This window comes from Anomalospiza imberbis, chromosome 1, assembly GCF_031753505.1.
Source record: "Anomalospiza imberbis isolate Cuckoo-Finch-1a 21T00152 chromosome 1, ASM3175350v1, whole genome shotgun sequence".
Taxonomy (NCBI): Eukaryota; Metazoa; Chordata; class Aves; order Passeriformes; family Viduidae; genus Anomalospiza; species Anomalospiza imberbis.
This window is the reverse complement of record NC_089681.1, coordinates 136,108,659-136,125,336: the sequence shown is the minus strand read 5'-3', so window position 1 is coordinate 136,125,336 and position 16,678 is coordinate 136,108,659. Positions and strand designations below refer to the sequence as shown.

General features: G+C 39.0%; 1 protein-coding gene across 1 annotated transcript; it reads right to left on the bottom strand.

Annotated features, from left to right (window-relative positions):
• Positions 1-612: 612 nt before the first annotated feature.
• On the bottom strand, positions 613-15,001 carry RAB18 (RAB18, member RAS oncogene family). Its single transcript, XM_068172241.1, has 7 exons — positions 14,848-15,001; positions 12,251-12,306; positions 6,990-7,051; positions 5,124-5,196; positions 3,478-3,596; positions 3,331-3,397; positions 613-1,875 (listed from the first exon to the last, which is right to left on the bottom strand). Exons 1-7 carry the CDS (start codon positions 14,913-14,915, stop codon positions 1,697-1,699), a joined length of 624 nt encoding a protein of 207 aa, XP_068028342.1. The 5' UTR covers positions 14,916-15,001; the 3' UTR covers positions 613-1,696.
• Positions 15,002-16,678: the final 1,677 nt, after the last annotated feature.

The following is a 16,678-nucleotide window of genomic DNA, read 5'->3' as shown; positions in this document are numbered from 1 at the left end:
CTGACAAAATTAAGTTGTTCAATTTTAATTCACCTACCACTTTCCTCTATTGTGAGGCTACAAAAGCCAAAAATCCCTTAACCTCAGTGCTAACAAACATGATTTGCTCAGCCCACATACTCTGCATGCAACAGTAATGCAAATCTAATATTTTAATGTTTATGCATATTTAATATTACATTTACATATTTAAATTAACCTACTACATTAACAATACTAGATACAATATTTATAAAAACAACTAGCATGGTTAAGCCTTCAAATTTTGGTAGTTTTCTATCAAGCATAAAAAAGAATAGAAAGCAAAGTTTCCATGTGAAGAAGAAAGCATATTTTAACAGAAGCAGCCAAGACCTGTTGTAAAACACAGATCATGCAGGCTGACATTTAGACAAAACCTGGCAGTATTAAAGATGCTGTCTTTCACTATATTCACAAGAAACTGCCTAATAGTTCATTTACTGACTGCACTATAGTGATTATTTAAAAAACCCACGCAGCATCTCTGTCTTGTCCTTAAGAAATAATTTGTATGTACGAAATGACGTTGTTTAAATCATATGTGCTAGAAAATATAGAACTCTGCAATAGAAAGAGGTTAAAAAAGTTGAATACTGTGGAAAAAAATTTATTTAAGTCTATACAAGTCTTCTGAAACAAACCATTGGCTTTGATACAGTAAATTCAAGTGAATACTCATTGCAATAGTATTTTTTCATACAGAGATCAAGAAGCCCTATAGCTTCCCATTTAGTGTCTGTGACAGAAGTTTTATTTCTGAATAAGTAGCTGCACAAAGCAGACGTGATAGAAGATCTCACAGTCACAGTGAGCTACAGTTGAGATAAACTTATATTACAAACATTTCAGAAAATTAGGAATCCATACTGAAGTGTGGCAAAATGATTCACAATGAAAGAACAATGACATCACTCAGATCCCTTGCCAATAATGAAGACTTTCTGCAGCAAGTCTAGAGCAGACCATCATAAAAACTTAGAGTGCAAGAGTACCACAAATTTAGTATATAAATATCACAGGATTAAAACTCCAGTTAAGCCATCAACTGAAGTGATGATTAAAAGGAAAACATGGCGTCTCCCAGCTTTGCAAAGGAAGCTTTCAAAGCATCTTTTCAAGAAAGTGCTGATGCCAACTAGGGCCTGTGCCAATTTGTGTTTTAGACTGCACTGCTGAAAGACAAAATTTTAGCAGATTTGCCTAAGAACTGTATAATCCTGCTGCTTTTAATACCTTAAAAAAAGCATTTACTAGAAGAGATGAAATGTTACATTTATAGCTCATACTGTTTCCAAGATCTGTGCACACTATATAGTTCTATAATTTCAACAGAATTTAAAAATAAGATAAAGAGCAGACAATGCAGTATTTGTTAGATGGATTTGTTTAGAATAGTTAGACAATTAATGTATACAGTTGTAAAATTTTTAGTGCATTTGTTCTTGCACATTATTAATGCTACTTATAAAAACCTGAAGATTGCAAATTGGGCATGCTTACCATAACATTTTCAGACTGGGAAAGCTGCAGAACATTTTTTCTACAAGTGTTCACTGCCATGATACAAAACAAATATGTGCAAACTGCAAGGTCCCTAAAAATAGCATTTAATGACTTTATGTACAGAAAGATGTAACTATCTGTTTAAATATGCAAAGAATAAGCTTCCCAAAGTTTATAACATAGAACAATATCCACCACATGCTCCTCCTCCTCCATATCCTTCTTCCTTGTTTGATAACTTTACACCTCTGTTTTGGCTTTCACTCTCCCACAGTCCAGGAGTCTGAATGATTTTTTCAACAAGTTCTTCAAAGGCACACTGCACACCATCACATGTTTTTGCACTTGCCTCTGGAGAAAAGACACAAGAAAACCAAGTGTTAGCATAACTTCTGGTAATTTGTTTAATATTTCTCTTTCAGTTAAGTTTCAACCTACAACAGACTTAAAAATTCTATAACCTATTCCTAAAAACATAGTGGTGCCAAAATTGGCAACTATGCGGATTTGTCACCACACAGGTAGCACCTCAGAATATTTTAATAGAAGAGTTTTCAAGTCAAACTTCACCAGAACATACAGAGACAGCTAGAGCTTAGCTTTATTTTCCTGTGGAAAGCATTCCAGCAAGAAAAATTTGGATTCTTGTCTGAAAAACCTGTTTGCTGTTCTTTATTTCAGTTCTGTACATTAATCATAATTGTAGTACCACCAGACCATATGATTCAAGGATCCATACTGCAGGATTCTGGGTCAGTCTCCATGATAAAACTCATCTGATAAAAACAATACCACATCTCATTCCTTTTGCAGCTCACAGAATTCTAGGTAATTTCACTCAGGATCCTTACTTTGACCAAGACTAAGACATCTGCCCACTGGTTATGTTATGAGAACAACAGACATATATATATATATATATATATATATATATATATATACATATATGCACAGTTATAGTCTAATTTTTTTCATCTCCCATGCACTTAGTAGCTTGTGTTTTAACTTTGATCTTTTATTTCCACATCTGACACTGTGGCTAAAAAGAAAAACAGCAGGACACTAAAAAATAAATCTTCAGTCAGAGATGAAGAATATAAGTCTAAGTTCAAGAATGAATGAGTACATATCAATCAACTGCTTTGCTACTGGAATAATCCTGTAAAAGAATCCCTTTCTGATCCTTAGGTGAAACACATAATAAACATATGCATAAAGAGTCACTTCAACACCCATTTTTTATTTATCATTACATGGCTTTGCCTACAAGACCCATTTCATTTTGCAGCAAGACGAGACCAATATATTTGCTCCAGTCATAATTATGTCATTATTCAATCCCACCCACAATTCATAAGTTAATTATATACCTAGCTGTTTTTACAGCCTAGTTCTAATACAGATTTCTCTCACGTACCAGTTGTTTTTCTATACTGAAGGCTGGCCACTAGCACCAGTTTTCCCTCTTTCATTTTGCTTCTGTTATTAATTTAGCAAGTCAGCTGGGCAAAGAAATCAGACAAAACCCCAAAACCAAAAGAGGTTTCATCATGCTATGGAGAACCTGTACTCCGCCCTTCATCCTTATGAATTTCATCTACTCTGAATTTCTAATCCAGAGTTATAACAGGTATCTGGACAGGCACAATTTTAAAAAACAGGAATACCCATTATCTTTGTGCCCAATGCAGGTGAGAGATATCATTAACTGGACTGTACACGTAAAGACTCTCAATCCTACAGAAGTGGCACTTTTCATTATGTAACAAAAATCAAGTAAGATCTCTGCAAGTGTCTATAACATACCTATGAACAACATGGAATGTTTTCTTGCAAATTTGAGGCCTTCATTTCTGTCAACTTCACGGTTTTCCTATAATAAAACAAAGCATTAATATTCCTTATTAACAAAATACACCATCAGATTACTTACTGCAGTTGAATTTGGTTTACCTTATCAATCTTGTTTCCAACTAACATTTGCACTATGTCATTCCTTGTGCAGTATGTTTCCAATTCATTTAACCAGTTATCCAGCTTGACAAAAGTATCTCTTCTCGTGACATCATAAACTGAAAGATATTAGTGATATTATTCCACAATATTTTTCCAAGAATTACAGCTTACATTACAAAAGGAGCAAAACTGATGGCTTTTTGAATCAGAAAACTGAAGGAGTTCTAAAGATTTGAATTTACCTTCTATATGAAGAACTGCAAAGAAAGTAGGACATCTAACAGCTCAAATCACTGATGCAGAACAACTCCAAGCCTCAGCCACCCACCATTCTCAGACTAATAGTACTTGATCCTAGCTTGCAGGCTAGAGACTATCAATCTCCACTAGCAGATCCCTCGCGTAGGATACCTAAAAATCACTACACAACAGCTATGCAAAGAGGATGGCCTAACCTTCAGTAATGAAGCTATGAAAGTGTTTTATTCCTCTGTTTTCACAACCCATGTGCAGACAGGCATAAACAGCTTCTTTCAATCAAATTTGTAACTTGGCTTGCATGAACAACCTTATTATTTGGAAGACAGGTAACAAAGAAATAGTCAGGAGATACTGAATAAAATGGGAGAGCAAATCTCAAAAGCAGAACCTTCTATCTCCCAAACAGTGCTTGCTTACAGCTTTCAACAGTAAGTGGCAGGTTCAGTGCAACTAAGTGACTTGATAGGACATGTTTTGACAGCACCTTCCTATACCAGGAAGCTAATGCAACTCACAACTTGGGAAACCTGCCAGGAGGTCACATGACAGATGTTATTCCACATTAAACAATTTAACTAGACACAACAGCTTAGCAAGATTCTCTAAAGTCAGAATCAGCTTCAAGAAAATGAAATGTACATCCCTGCCCTTCAGTCAGCTCCTCACTCCTAGCAGTGGAGAAGCAGAACTTCAGAGCTCAGTGCCTAGCAAACATGCTTCCATACACCAAAAAAAAAAAAAAAAAAAAAAAAAAAAAAAAAAAAAAAAAAAAAAAAACCCACAAATGAGACTTTACTGTGAAGCTGAAATTATGGGTTTTGCCCAGGTTTCTCACACACAGATTGGTACTTTCTACATGCTCAGCTGGTCTTTTCTAAGTGATTCTGACTGTGTTACCATTGCATCAGCTGGGAAACAAATAACAAGTAATCTCAGCCAGATTCCACATGGTTTATATTATTAATGTCATTAGGAAAAAAACAACAGGGACAAGAAAAAGAAAAAGCTGTATCATACTGATACAGAGAGGCTACACTGATGATAATTTTTTTTTTTACTCTGCACTTAGTAAGGATGGGCAAAAATAAAAATGAACAAATAAAAGACAAATTCATGACAGTACAAGGACAACAGCTCCAAGCTATCCTTTCAGATAGCAGTAGCTTTTATTCTCATGCAAAAATCAGAGGTTCTCAAGCCAGTCAGACTGACTACATGAGAAAGAAGTTGAGACACCAAGATGCTTTCATATGAGTTGCTTAACAGAGATAAAAAGATTTTAAATATCAATTAGATATTATATAAAGGCTATATGAATTTGCATAACGCCAATGCATGAAAAAATCACACACATTTGAAATAGCATGCAAAGATATACTTACCTAGGATAACACCTTGTGCACCTCTGTAGTAACTGGGGGTTAATGTTCTGAACCGCTCCTGACCTGCAGTATCCTAACAAGCCATTCAAAAAGTTCTGTTATTCAGAATTTGAGCAGAATGCAGTTTTAGCTTTCAGGTATTCTACTTCTAATGAACACACAAAATAAGATTTAAACTATATTCCACTAGCAGATTAGCTAAGTTTATTCCATCCCCTGCTGTTTTACTACACATTAACTTTGAGATTTTATGTAGTCTGTCCCAGGAAGCACCTTTGAACTATTAGATGTAGTATGTAACTGGATTATAGAACAGTAAGATGGCCATTTCTGCAAAGGTATTTGATCTGCAGCTAGTACTGCAACAATCAGCAGGAAAGCAGCATAGCTGCAGTACTAAGATTTTCTAACAAGCATCATAACCCATGACAGCAAAACCAGTTCCTTCACTTCAATCACTTGGTCCAATTAAATTTGACTGAGTATTTGATTGGGTAAGTGCACTAACATGCTAAAACACAGCGGAAGCAGGAATAAGTCAGAGGTTCTTCTGATTTTAAGCAAAATTGAGTTTACCTCCTAAACTTTAAAGAGTCAATAGCTCTGAACAAACCCCCAAAACCCACCAAAATTAGAATGCTATTTTCTTATCAGAGATTAAGTTATAGTGCACACTCATTGAAAGCTTTATGCATAGAATATTTAAACAACTTTATTCAATTTATGCAGGTTAGAAGTGACACATGAAACACTGTGGATTCCCTGACAAAGAACCTGGATAAGCAAACTAAACTTCAACATTCTACAAGCCACTCAGTCAACATCACACACCTAAAACTGGTTTTGTATCATGATGCATCTTCAGAAGCTTTTCTTTTCCAGTTTACCTCTGGATTATTTCTTTCTACTTACCAAAATGAAAGAAAATAAACCGTAACTTATCATTCCTTGTTCTGATATCAGTCTGGTTTTCCTCCTGTATGCATCCTTTATTTTCTGTGAAGCTATTGCACTTATTTTCCCTGTCAAACCCATTTATTTCACTGATGATTACTACTGTAACTAAGTCCTGTTTGTTAGTGAGGTATGAAGCACCCTCCAAGCTACAGAAACACTGCAATACAAATTTCATGTTCTACAACTACTTCCCAAGGAAACAAAGGTCTGATATCTTACTTATATGAGAAACAAAGTTTTAATCTTGCTTGGTACAAGAAGACACAACTGGATCTGACTATTCAAAAATGTGCTTCAAGTCACATTAAGTGTGGAGGCTGGTTTGCACAATGGAGATTTTTAAAAAGCTTGGAAGTACTTTTCTTCACTTGCTGTAATGGAAGCTCTCCTTTTAACCAGAGCAGAAGTTGAACACACTAAAGCTATGATTACAAATACTGCCCTTCTCTCTTTGAAATGATCTGCTACAAATAATTCTGATGTTGAACGTGTAAAAGCCTTCAAATGATAGCTATGAAGTTTAGACAAAAAAATGGGTCTAAAGAGGTAACATATGAGCATGCAACTGTAATTCTTAACCTATTAATACATAACCTGAGTGTTATAGGCAAAATTTAGTAAAGAAGTGCACCCTTCTACTGATTTAATACCATTTAATTCCTCCTTTTCTCTACTTCTATCCCAACCAGACCTGGAATTAGTACTGCAGAAGCTCACAGGCAGCAGAACTACTCCCTTAGCCAACTGTCCCACAGTTCATTGCAACTTCTCAATGCTGCAGTATTAACCTCCCACTTCTCCAAATCACCTTCATATTAATAGAAAAGGATTCTATACAAACTGTACATTACAGAAACCCTAATTATTCCTAAAGCAAAGCAACACATGAAGAACTTAGGAGAGACTTACCCATATTGCCAGTTTAGCTTTGTTTCCATCAACTGAAATAGTTTTCACCTTGAAGTCCACACCTAGAGGAAGAAAAATATTTTAGTTCTTCAAACATATTACAGGTAACTTAGAAAAATAAAATAAAGAGAAATGGAAAGAATAAAATCAAACTTTTTAAAAACCCCACATTTTAACACAAGCAGGAAGAATAAGTTTCATTAGCTATTTATGAACCTTGCTCAAAATATAAGGTTTTCTTGCAAACAGGCTTTTGCAAAAGCCTAAGGGCCTTTTGGGCCATTGACTCAAAATATTTTATGGAAATAAGGCAAATACTGTATCTCTTACATTAAAGCATGTATTCCAGGACAAATTTTCAAGTTTATAATTCAAATGGATTAACTTTCTATTCATTACTCACAAACACTCTCCAAACAGACAGCAAGGTAATGGTTCTGCTGGTCAGTCATTTACTCCAACATATAACAATTCTTCCCCCTTCATGTGTCCTCCCCTCCCAGGAGCTAGCAGCTTACCAATTGCTCAAGGACAAGATGCACAAAACTCAGGCCAAGGAGAACAACGTATTAGTGACTGAAAATTTAAAGGATATGGTGACACACATCTGTTTGAGAGGCTCATCAGAGTTACAACGCGTTACACCTTAATTTAACCCTTAGGTTACTAATAGCAAGTAACTTACTAGAAATACGTTTCAAGTATTTTGGAGCAACTTTCACCTCTCACCAGGCAGCAGCTCCAAAATGAAGTAGCAGTATGGAAAGTTGGTAATTCTGCAACAACTTTCAAGTGCAACAGCAACCTTCTTGTACTTGGAATTACAATGTCAATCATCACACTCCCTACCAGAAAAAGAATTAAACTATTCTGATACAAAATAAGTAGAGCCTCAGGATGAGTGCACTGCACTTACATTCCCAAATTCATGCAGATTACAAGCTAATACAAACAGCTGCTAAAATACATTCAACTTAAAGTCACAAAGGATATATAGGATGATTAAGAAACTGCATATTATAAGCAGATTAAAACTTCAGTTGCACTGAACTGTAAAAGAGCTTTGTTTCAAAAAAAGTAAATACAATTTTTATTCCACTGCTTCACAGCTTCAGCTCATTGAAGTGTCAGGTGTTTTTCAGACAACATTCTGCCCTGAAAGAAGCCCATACTCTCTTTCAAGCAAAATTTTCCCAAAGTACATCAACTTTTATAGTACCTGAACAGAACTTTTTTTTCAGGTACTAGGACTCTCAGTCCCTAGCTTAGCAGTAATATAATGCTCAATACCATGCACAAGAATGGTACATTATTCTACAGTTATGTTCAGAAGAGAACGATCATTATTAACTTTATTTTAAACACCAGTTCTTAGAATTTTACCTAGTCCACAGAAGATTGCTATGCTAACAATTTGACTCAATTTGATCCCAGAGAACATTCTGTTTTGTCCGCTTTTCAGCACTCAGCAGTAACTTTCAGACTAACAGAATCTCTTTCTTCCACTGTAACTGCATGTTTCTTCCCCTGAACTCCAAAAATCCCCATATGCAGTTAGGTCAGCATGTCCAACAGTTCACAGTGCATTTTTTTATTCATTAGTCTGGCACCAAAACCTGTAACTGCAGCTATTACAATTCTATTGGACACTTAATATGACAAAATACACCATCAATTTCAAGAAAGAAAATTTCTTCCTTAAGATAAACACATTTTATGTATTCTGAAGCCACAGTATTCTCCTTCCATTCAGTAAACAGATTCAGAATCTTGTGCCTGCACAGTTCAGCAATTTTCATTTAATGGAAATGAATATATACACCTTTATGTTAGCCTTACTGCTGTTTTAAAGTTCACTTAAAATTTTGCAAGACAATGCAAGTAAAATAAGAAACTAAAATAGTGACTTAACTCCATGCATTAAACTGACTGTTGAAAAGCAAAAGTATGAAAATGAACTAATAACACTTTATTACTAAACTAAAATACACCCTTTTAAGAGATTGAGGCAAGTAAAACAGAATTCTAACAAACAAAGGAGTTCACTACATATAAAAGCCAATTAATAAGAAAAAAAAAAAGAAAATTTTTAAATACTTAGGTTTTTGGTTGCCTACCTGCTATAAGGAAAGACAAGTAGAAAAAATTTAGGCTCAAGAAAATCTTGTTGAATTGAACAAACAGGGTACTTATATTTCCTAAAATCAACAGTGAAATACAGACATGTTTGTGTGACAGGTGTCAGTTCTGACCTTGCAAGAGTGATGTGTCTACCCTTGACAGCAGAAAGCTGACAGTGCTTTCCACCATGCCTTGGAAGGCAGCCAGAAACAAGACAGCACTACTAGACTGTACTCCTGTGTGTTAACACCTCCTGCCTCAGCACTACACACTAACACACCATGGACTTACAATCTGTGAGAAGCAGCTCTGACACTGATACTGCTCTCACATTCAGGCCAGTAATGCTACGCTCTGTTTATAGGAAGTGCATGATTGGCTACAGTGCAGTATTTGTGCCGTAGGTAAGTGACAAGTTGGACAGCTTAGGAGTTTGAGGACTCCAAATGCAAGGAAAGCTAAAAAGTTAAGAGACATCAGATCTCAATACATCACTTCATTTGCAAAATACAGATTGCACTTAACACTTATCTGGAATCTCTCATACAAAGAGCAAGCAAGTGAAGACAAGCATGAGCAGTAAGGACAACAGAAAATACTGGGGTGCATGTAGTCTGGTAAGACCCATGTGATGAAGCCCAACAAACAAGCCAGCCTCAAGAGAATACAAGGACAGGTAATCTGCCAGGTTAAATACAACATGTTTAGTACAAATGAAGCTACTAAACCTGAACTATTTGCCAAAAGCAGCTTATTCTTTGATGAATATCACAGGATTTTTACTAAGTTCTTGATTTACTAATCATTTAGGGTTTCTTTAAAATTGCACCCAATAGGTCTGTGCAATCTATGAAGGTAAGATATGTCTCAACATGTCATTACAGGGAACCAGCTGTGCTGCTGTCAAGGCTTTCCTCAGTATTATGGGTTTCTGTGCAGTTCTTGCTATATCTTAAAGAAAACCAAACCACAGTTCTCCTCACTGTCTAATCCAAATAAAAAAAAATACAGTCACGTTAGCCAGTTCAGCAGTCAATATGCAGATGACATTGAAAGAAGACATTATTTATAGTCCCTTCATTTTGAAAAAGCACCATACTCTTCAGTTTCAACAGGAAAGGCTTTAAAACCTCTTCTATCCTTCTGTCCCTTAACTCAACAAAAAACAAAATAGTGTTTAATTAGCACAAAAAGAACTCCAAGCCAAGACTCACAGAGTTTTGACATTTCATCATCTTGTAAGTACCTGAAATTGGCATCTAGGGTCTGTCTTCATGCAGCACAATAGTTACCTCTAGGAACTCACTCCAACTGCTTTATCTATATGGACAACAAATCACACCCTGAATTTAAAGCTGACAGTTTGCTTCTTAGAAATACATTCACCAGAAAAGAGGCAATGGCACTAGATAGTAGATTAAAAATAAAAATGAGAAAACAAATAAGAACCCAGACACTGTCCTCTTCCAGTTAAGTTGACAAAAAAATGAATCTGCTATCCCCTCAGAGCACCCCACACACCATGCTGTAGGACTTTCATAGCTGGGGTCACAGTAGCCCTGCTGCACAGCACTACCTCAAACATCAGCTAGATGGGCCTAACAGGGTGATCTGTGTCAGCATTTGCTCAGTCTCTAGAAACTGACTTTTCTTGCCAAATGATCACATTCATTTCAGATGAGTATATCTGTTTCAGAACGCAAACTCTATCTGAAGTAATGCTTACATTGAGTACTCTTCCTCCTTTTCCACATCAGAAACAGAGCAGAGTAGGACCTGCCAGGTAGGATCTGCCAGCAATAAACCTTGAGCTGTTGCTATTTAACAATCAGTGATTAGCTACCACACATGCTGTTATGCATGTTGACAAACCCGAAGAAGAATTACTTCCGGGAAGTATTTCCTTAGTTTCTCAAATGAAGCCAGTTTTTGACACAGTATAAACAGCAGAATGAAAAAAAAGAAACCCCATCATTAAAAACAAACAAAAAAACCCCAAACAATAAAGATGCCCACTCAGAGACTGAACTACTATTTTGGTATACAAAAGATCATGAAAGCTGAAGTAGCTATTCTGCACCAACTTCCTGGCTCACATGGTTGGCATATCAAGAAAGTAACAGGACCTGAAGTATATACAGTGCCAAAACTATTAGATTAGAATCCAAGATTGCCATCTTCACCACCTGATCTATTTAATTTCTGTTTCCTTCCACACTATCCTCCCTCATAAAGTGAGGTGGGGCTACTTGCACAACTTCATTTTTTGTAAGCAATGGAATGAACAAAAATAGGCCACGTTCCTCCCCCTGGCTTCTCAGTGCTTTACGTGAAACAGTACTCCTGAATCTTATTAATGTTAATGAAAAAAATATCAATTTATTTAATGCTTAATAAATAAGACAGAGTTGGTTTTGCTTAGCAACAGCTGAACACAAAAAAAATTCTATATAAACTCTTAGACAGAACTCTTCCTACTGAGAAAGCAAAAAATGCAACTGAAGTGATGGTGTGAAAAAGTATCTCTATTTTCCATAACTTCAGTTATTACTTTGGCACAGAGCTGCATCACACTATTATAAGTTCCATTTTGCTTCCTTTGAGAACCAATCCACTTAGTGTATCCTGCATTCTGGGTCACTCTCCCGCAGCACAAGTGACCCATACTGGTAGGTGTAATACCAGCACAGCAATGACACGTCACTGCCTTTTTCCCCAGCAGCTCCACATTCTTGGCTCTCTTCCACTTCTCTCAGGAGTCTAACTGCCAAGGAACTGATTGCAAAGTAGAAGAAGAAAAAGCCACATTGTAATTTCCTCTCAACAGAGGAAAAGCAGATGCCACACAGAGCCCAGGGCATTCAAGTACTGTAAGAAGTTGGAAGAGTTAACTTTACCTGCTACAGAGTCTGAATATAGCTACCAAGTATCATATTACATAGACACAAGGTCTGGACAGCAATATTATTAGTTAAAAACCTGACAGCTATTTTGCACAGATAAATCATAGGAGAGTATTTGTTCTTACAGAAAGGCAAACACATCTGAACTTCACTATATGTTAGACAAGTCTGAACAAACCACAGTTTTACACTGAAAATGTTATCAGTTTTTCTAAAGTAGTATCAGCACATACTTACCAATTGTTGCTGCAAGTTCTGGGTCAAATGTATCATCTGTGAACCGCAGCAGAAGGCTGATTGGAAAAAAAAAAAAAAAAAAGAGATACTATTATTGCAGCCTCTCCATACCTTGCTGGAAGCTTGTAAATAACAAGTCTGAAAGGAACAGCAAGTTCACATAGCTAAATAAACTCGCATCTGATTTTTAAATTTTTTTTTGTAGGAGAGAATATATGGAAAAAAAAGAATAGAACATGGAAAGAACAGAGCAGACAGTCTCTGCTACCTGAGCCCGTATCTCTTTTCTGCATGTATTACCAAGAATGCCTCTTTGAAAACAAAGTACCACACAAGTTGTCAAATCAGTTGCCTGAACAGTCATGTGATCTGCTTTGTAAAGCATTTTACTCAACCTTATTCTATTTTCCTTCTTCTAGAATTTAGTACAAAAGTAGTATTTTTTTGTTTTGTTTCAATATTGCTTCACACAGTATTTCTGTAAGCTTGAGAAATAAATTCCAAGTCAGCTTTTCATCCCAGAAATAACTGCTTGAACTGGGCACACAGGGGAACAGCAAGGACAACACCCATCAGAAATATAAAGACACAGAAGTTGAAGAGTAGAAATAGCTCCCCAAGATTTTATGATTTTGTATTTCCTTGCATATAACAACTCACACACACATTTCCCCCACCCAGATGAATGTGTTTGCTACCAATAGAAAAAGTTACAACTAAGATTAAAGAGCACATCACACCATAGCAATGCAGGGTCCCTGAAAGTGCCCATAATGCCACTGGTAAGAGACAAAGATTCTGAGCATGCAGTTCCTAAAACCAACAGTCTTTTGCTGTGACCATGGCTTCTACTCATTTCAAGGATGGAGAAACAAAACAAAGACTTATTTACTTTTTGGTCTTCCCCACCACCCTGTTCTTTTCTCCTCTTTTTGCATGTGAATTCAGAAGTCAAGTGCTTTTTAGCGTTTGGACAGTCCTGCACTGACAAAAACAGTGACCACTGAAATTCCTTTATTTCAATGAGGATGAGTGAAAACTCCAAGTTAATCACAGACCAATGTTTTTTTCTCTCCTTACTCCAGAACTCCAAAAGCAAATGGTAGCTTTACTTACCAAACAATAATTAAAATTATATTTTTTTACACATCACAGCACATAGGTTTTTACCAGTACCTTCAGATGGTTCTATAAGGATGCTATTTAAGAGCAGCTATTTTTAGTTACAACCAATACTAGTTTCATTCAGTACAGAGAAATTATGGAACCCTTATACCGCTACAAGAATAAAACCATCATTTTACCAGTCTTGCATGCCTAGCCCAGCCAACTTCTACCTTTTTTCATATTATCTTCTACAAAGCATAGCACACTCTCAGGGACCATGTTTAAGACAGCATTTGTTCAGAAGTCAGGACTCCAACCACTTGCTAATACCTGTTTAGCATCTGACTTTTCCTAGTTAACCAATAGGTAAGAGACACAAATTTAGGAATAATTCAATATTATTTTCCTGTACCATAACGACTCCACTGTTATCATTAAACAGCATTATTTTTTTTCGTGCACATAATGACTCTTTTAGCAAGCTTTCTGATGTACAGAAACATGTATATAAACAGGTATGTAAACCCACTGTGTGTTTTATCTGGCCCAGGAAAAATTCTTCCATATGGCCACTCATATGTGAGATGACCTCAAGTAAAAGAAATCTGCTCAGGTCATGTCTGTCACCAGGGGCCTCCTGTACTAATTATCAATTCAGCAGCTAACTGAAATGAGTAACCGACAGACTTTTAACAAATATGGGCGCTTCGTTTCCCTAATTAGCAACCTGTATGTAATTTGGGGTCATGGAAGAGGACATATATTATTGCCACAAAAATATCAAATATAAAATTACCAGTGCACATTCCCAGATGCCCTCCTGCATTTATGTCCCACACCCTTTAGTAAGAACTATGTTACTATAAAAAAAAAAAAGTTAAAAAAAAACCACACACAAATAAAATCCCAATTCCTCAGGGTTGGTATCTACAGCTTAGCCAAAGCCATGAATATGGCAAGGAGGAAGAAATCGACCGCAATGTACTTGATAAAGCCTATAATTAGCAAAAAAAACCGTGTCAGAACTACTTTGCTGCGTCCCGTGCTCCCCCTCACACACCCAATGCAGGATCACTTGTGACTCTGCATATAGGTATTACGGACTAGACATTAACCCCAGAGCGCTGTGGAGATGTACAAGGGCGCCTATCTCCCCACGACGCAACGCTGCCCGGGCACAGGGCGGCCCAGGTGACCCTGGGCAGCCCGACAGAACCCCCGCTTCATCTGCTCGCAGCTGAGCCTGGCAGACACCAGCTCGGGGCCGGCGGCTGCGGGAGCGCCGCGGAGGAGGAGAAGGGAGAAGAGAAGAAGGAGGGGGTGGGGGGGAATCTCTCGCCCGCCGGAGAGCTGGCCGGGAAGGGAGCTCCCCCCGCGGGCCCGGCCCTGCGGGGCGCAGGCCGCGCCCAGACGGCATTGTCCGACAAGGGGCCTAGGCCGGAGCCGGCCGACCGGGAGAGGCTGTGGAAGGCTGGCGGGCGCCCCCTCACCTGGACTTGCCGACGCCGCTCTCGCCGATGATGAGGATCTTCAGGGTGGTCAGCACGTCCTCGTCCATCCCGGCAGCGCCCCCGGCCCGGCCCCGACCGCCCGACGCTCCGTGCGCAGCTGCGGCGGCGGCGCTGCGCCTGCGCGGGGCCGCCCTCGGTTTGTTTACAGCGGGCGGGCCGGGCCGGCCGGTGCGCGCATGCGCGGGGCCCGCGGCGGGCGAAGCTGCGCGGCCGGGCCGTGAGCTGAGGGGGGCGGGGAGCCCGGCGGGGTTTGCGGCTGCTGGCCGTGCCAGAATCCGGGGCCGCGGGGAGAAGAGCGACCAAATAAATGGGCAGCGGCTTATTAGGCGTTGGAATGGGCTGCCCGGGGAGGTGGCGGAGGCCCCGCCCCTGGAGGTGTTTGAAGAAGGACTGGCCGTGGCGGGCAGTGCTGCGGTGTGGTGGACAAGGTGGCGATGGGTCCTCGGCTGGGCTCGATGAGCTCAGAGGTCTTTTCCAGCCTCGCTGATTCTGTGATTGCTCGCGCCGCACGAAGGCAGCCGCCAGCGGCCGGTGCGGGAGCAGGGCCAGCTGCCGCCTCCCGCGGGGAGCGGCCGGTCCCGAGCCTGCCGCCAAAACGCGGGCTCCTCTGGGGACGAGCCGGCCCTGGAGGCCGGCTGGAACGTGACACCGCCTGCTTTTCTACCAGCATCTCACATTCTCCCTTAAGAGCCAAAAATGTTGTTTGGTTGGTTAGTTGGGTTTTTTCTCGATTCCTATGAGAAACTCTCTTTATAACCAATTCGGCTAACCTGCTATTATGGCTTGAAACCTACCTCAGGCCATGTGTAAACAAGTGCAGCTCTTCTAAAATTAACAGAGTACATGTCAGATGTGAGCCTGAGATTCCTCGACCAGTGCTGTAGTCCTTGGCCCAGCTGAGCAGCCTCTGGGCAGGCCAGAGACCGCTTCCATCAAATACAAACAAGTTCAGGCTCTCCCATAATCACATCAATCAGTCGCACAACCAGTCACTCCAAAGGAAGAGATCAGGCCATGTCAGCAGTTTGCACAAGGCCGGTGCACTTGTGAGGCCATCATGGTTTCTGTCAGCGATGGCTGCAGAGGGCACAGCTCTTCCAGCAGACTCCTGACTCTGCTGAGCATTTGCTTTCACCTGAGTTCCAGGGTCAACACAGAAACTGTTCTCTTGTGTTTTTGTGATAAACCTGTCTGTTGCCTGGCTTCTTCCACTTTCAGGATCTGATCTCCTGACTCTTTTACCACAGAAAAATAAGTCTCAGGATGAGTACAATAACAATAATTATCCTGTTAAACTATGGAAACATATTCTATAATTAAATAATATTCTATAATTAAATGTGCAAACGGCAGGCTACGTTTACAACAGCACTGTGCCTGTTTGTAATGAATAATCTAAAATTTGTTGAAGGTGTGAGTTTTTGTAGTCTGGACTGTGGTTTGCAGTAGTGCAAGAAAGCAAAATGTCTCTACTCTCTAGTTTTTGTTGAAGTGTACAGAAACTCTGGGGTCTTAGCATGGATCAGGATGAGGATTTGAATTTGGAAGGTATCTCCAAAGAGCAAAGTATTCCACTAAGGCTACTGAATCTCTTGAAGTCAGAGAGTATTTGTATTCTGGGATTAGGTTTTTTCCCACAGCAGCCATAGAATTAAACTATTCAATGTGGATATTAGTCATGATTCAGTTCATAATCCTATACCTTACTCAGAATGAAGGGTTGGTCAAGATGGCATTCAGATCTTTAATGATGAGCATATACAAGAAATAAGGGAAAACCTGCCCTAAATGAACAATTCTGTAACTTATA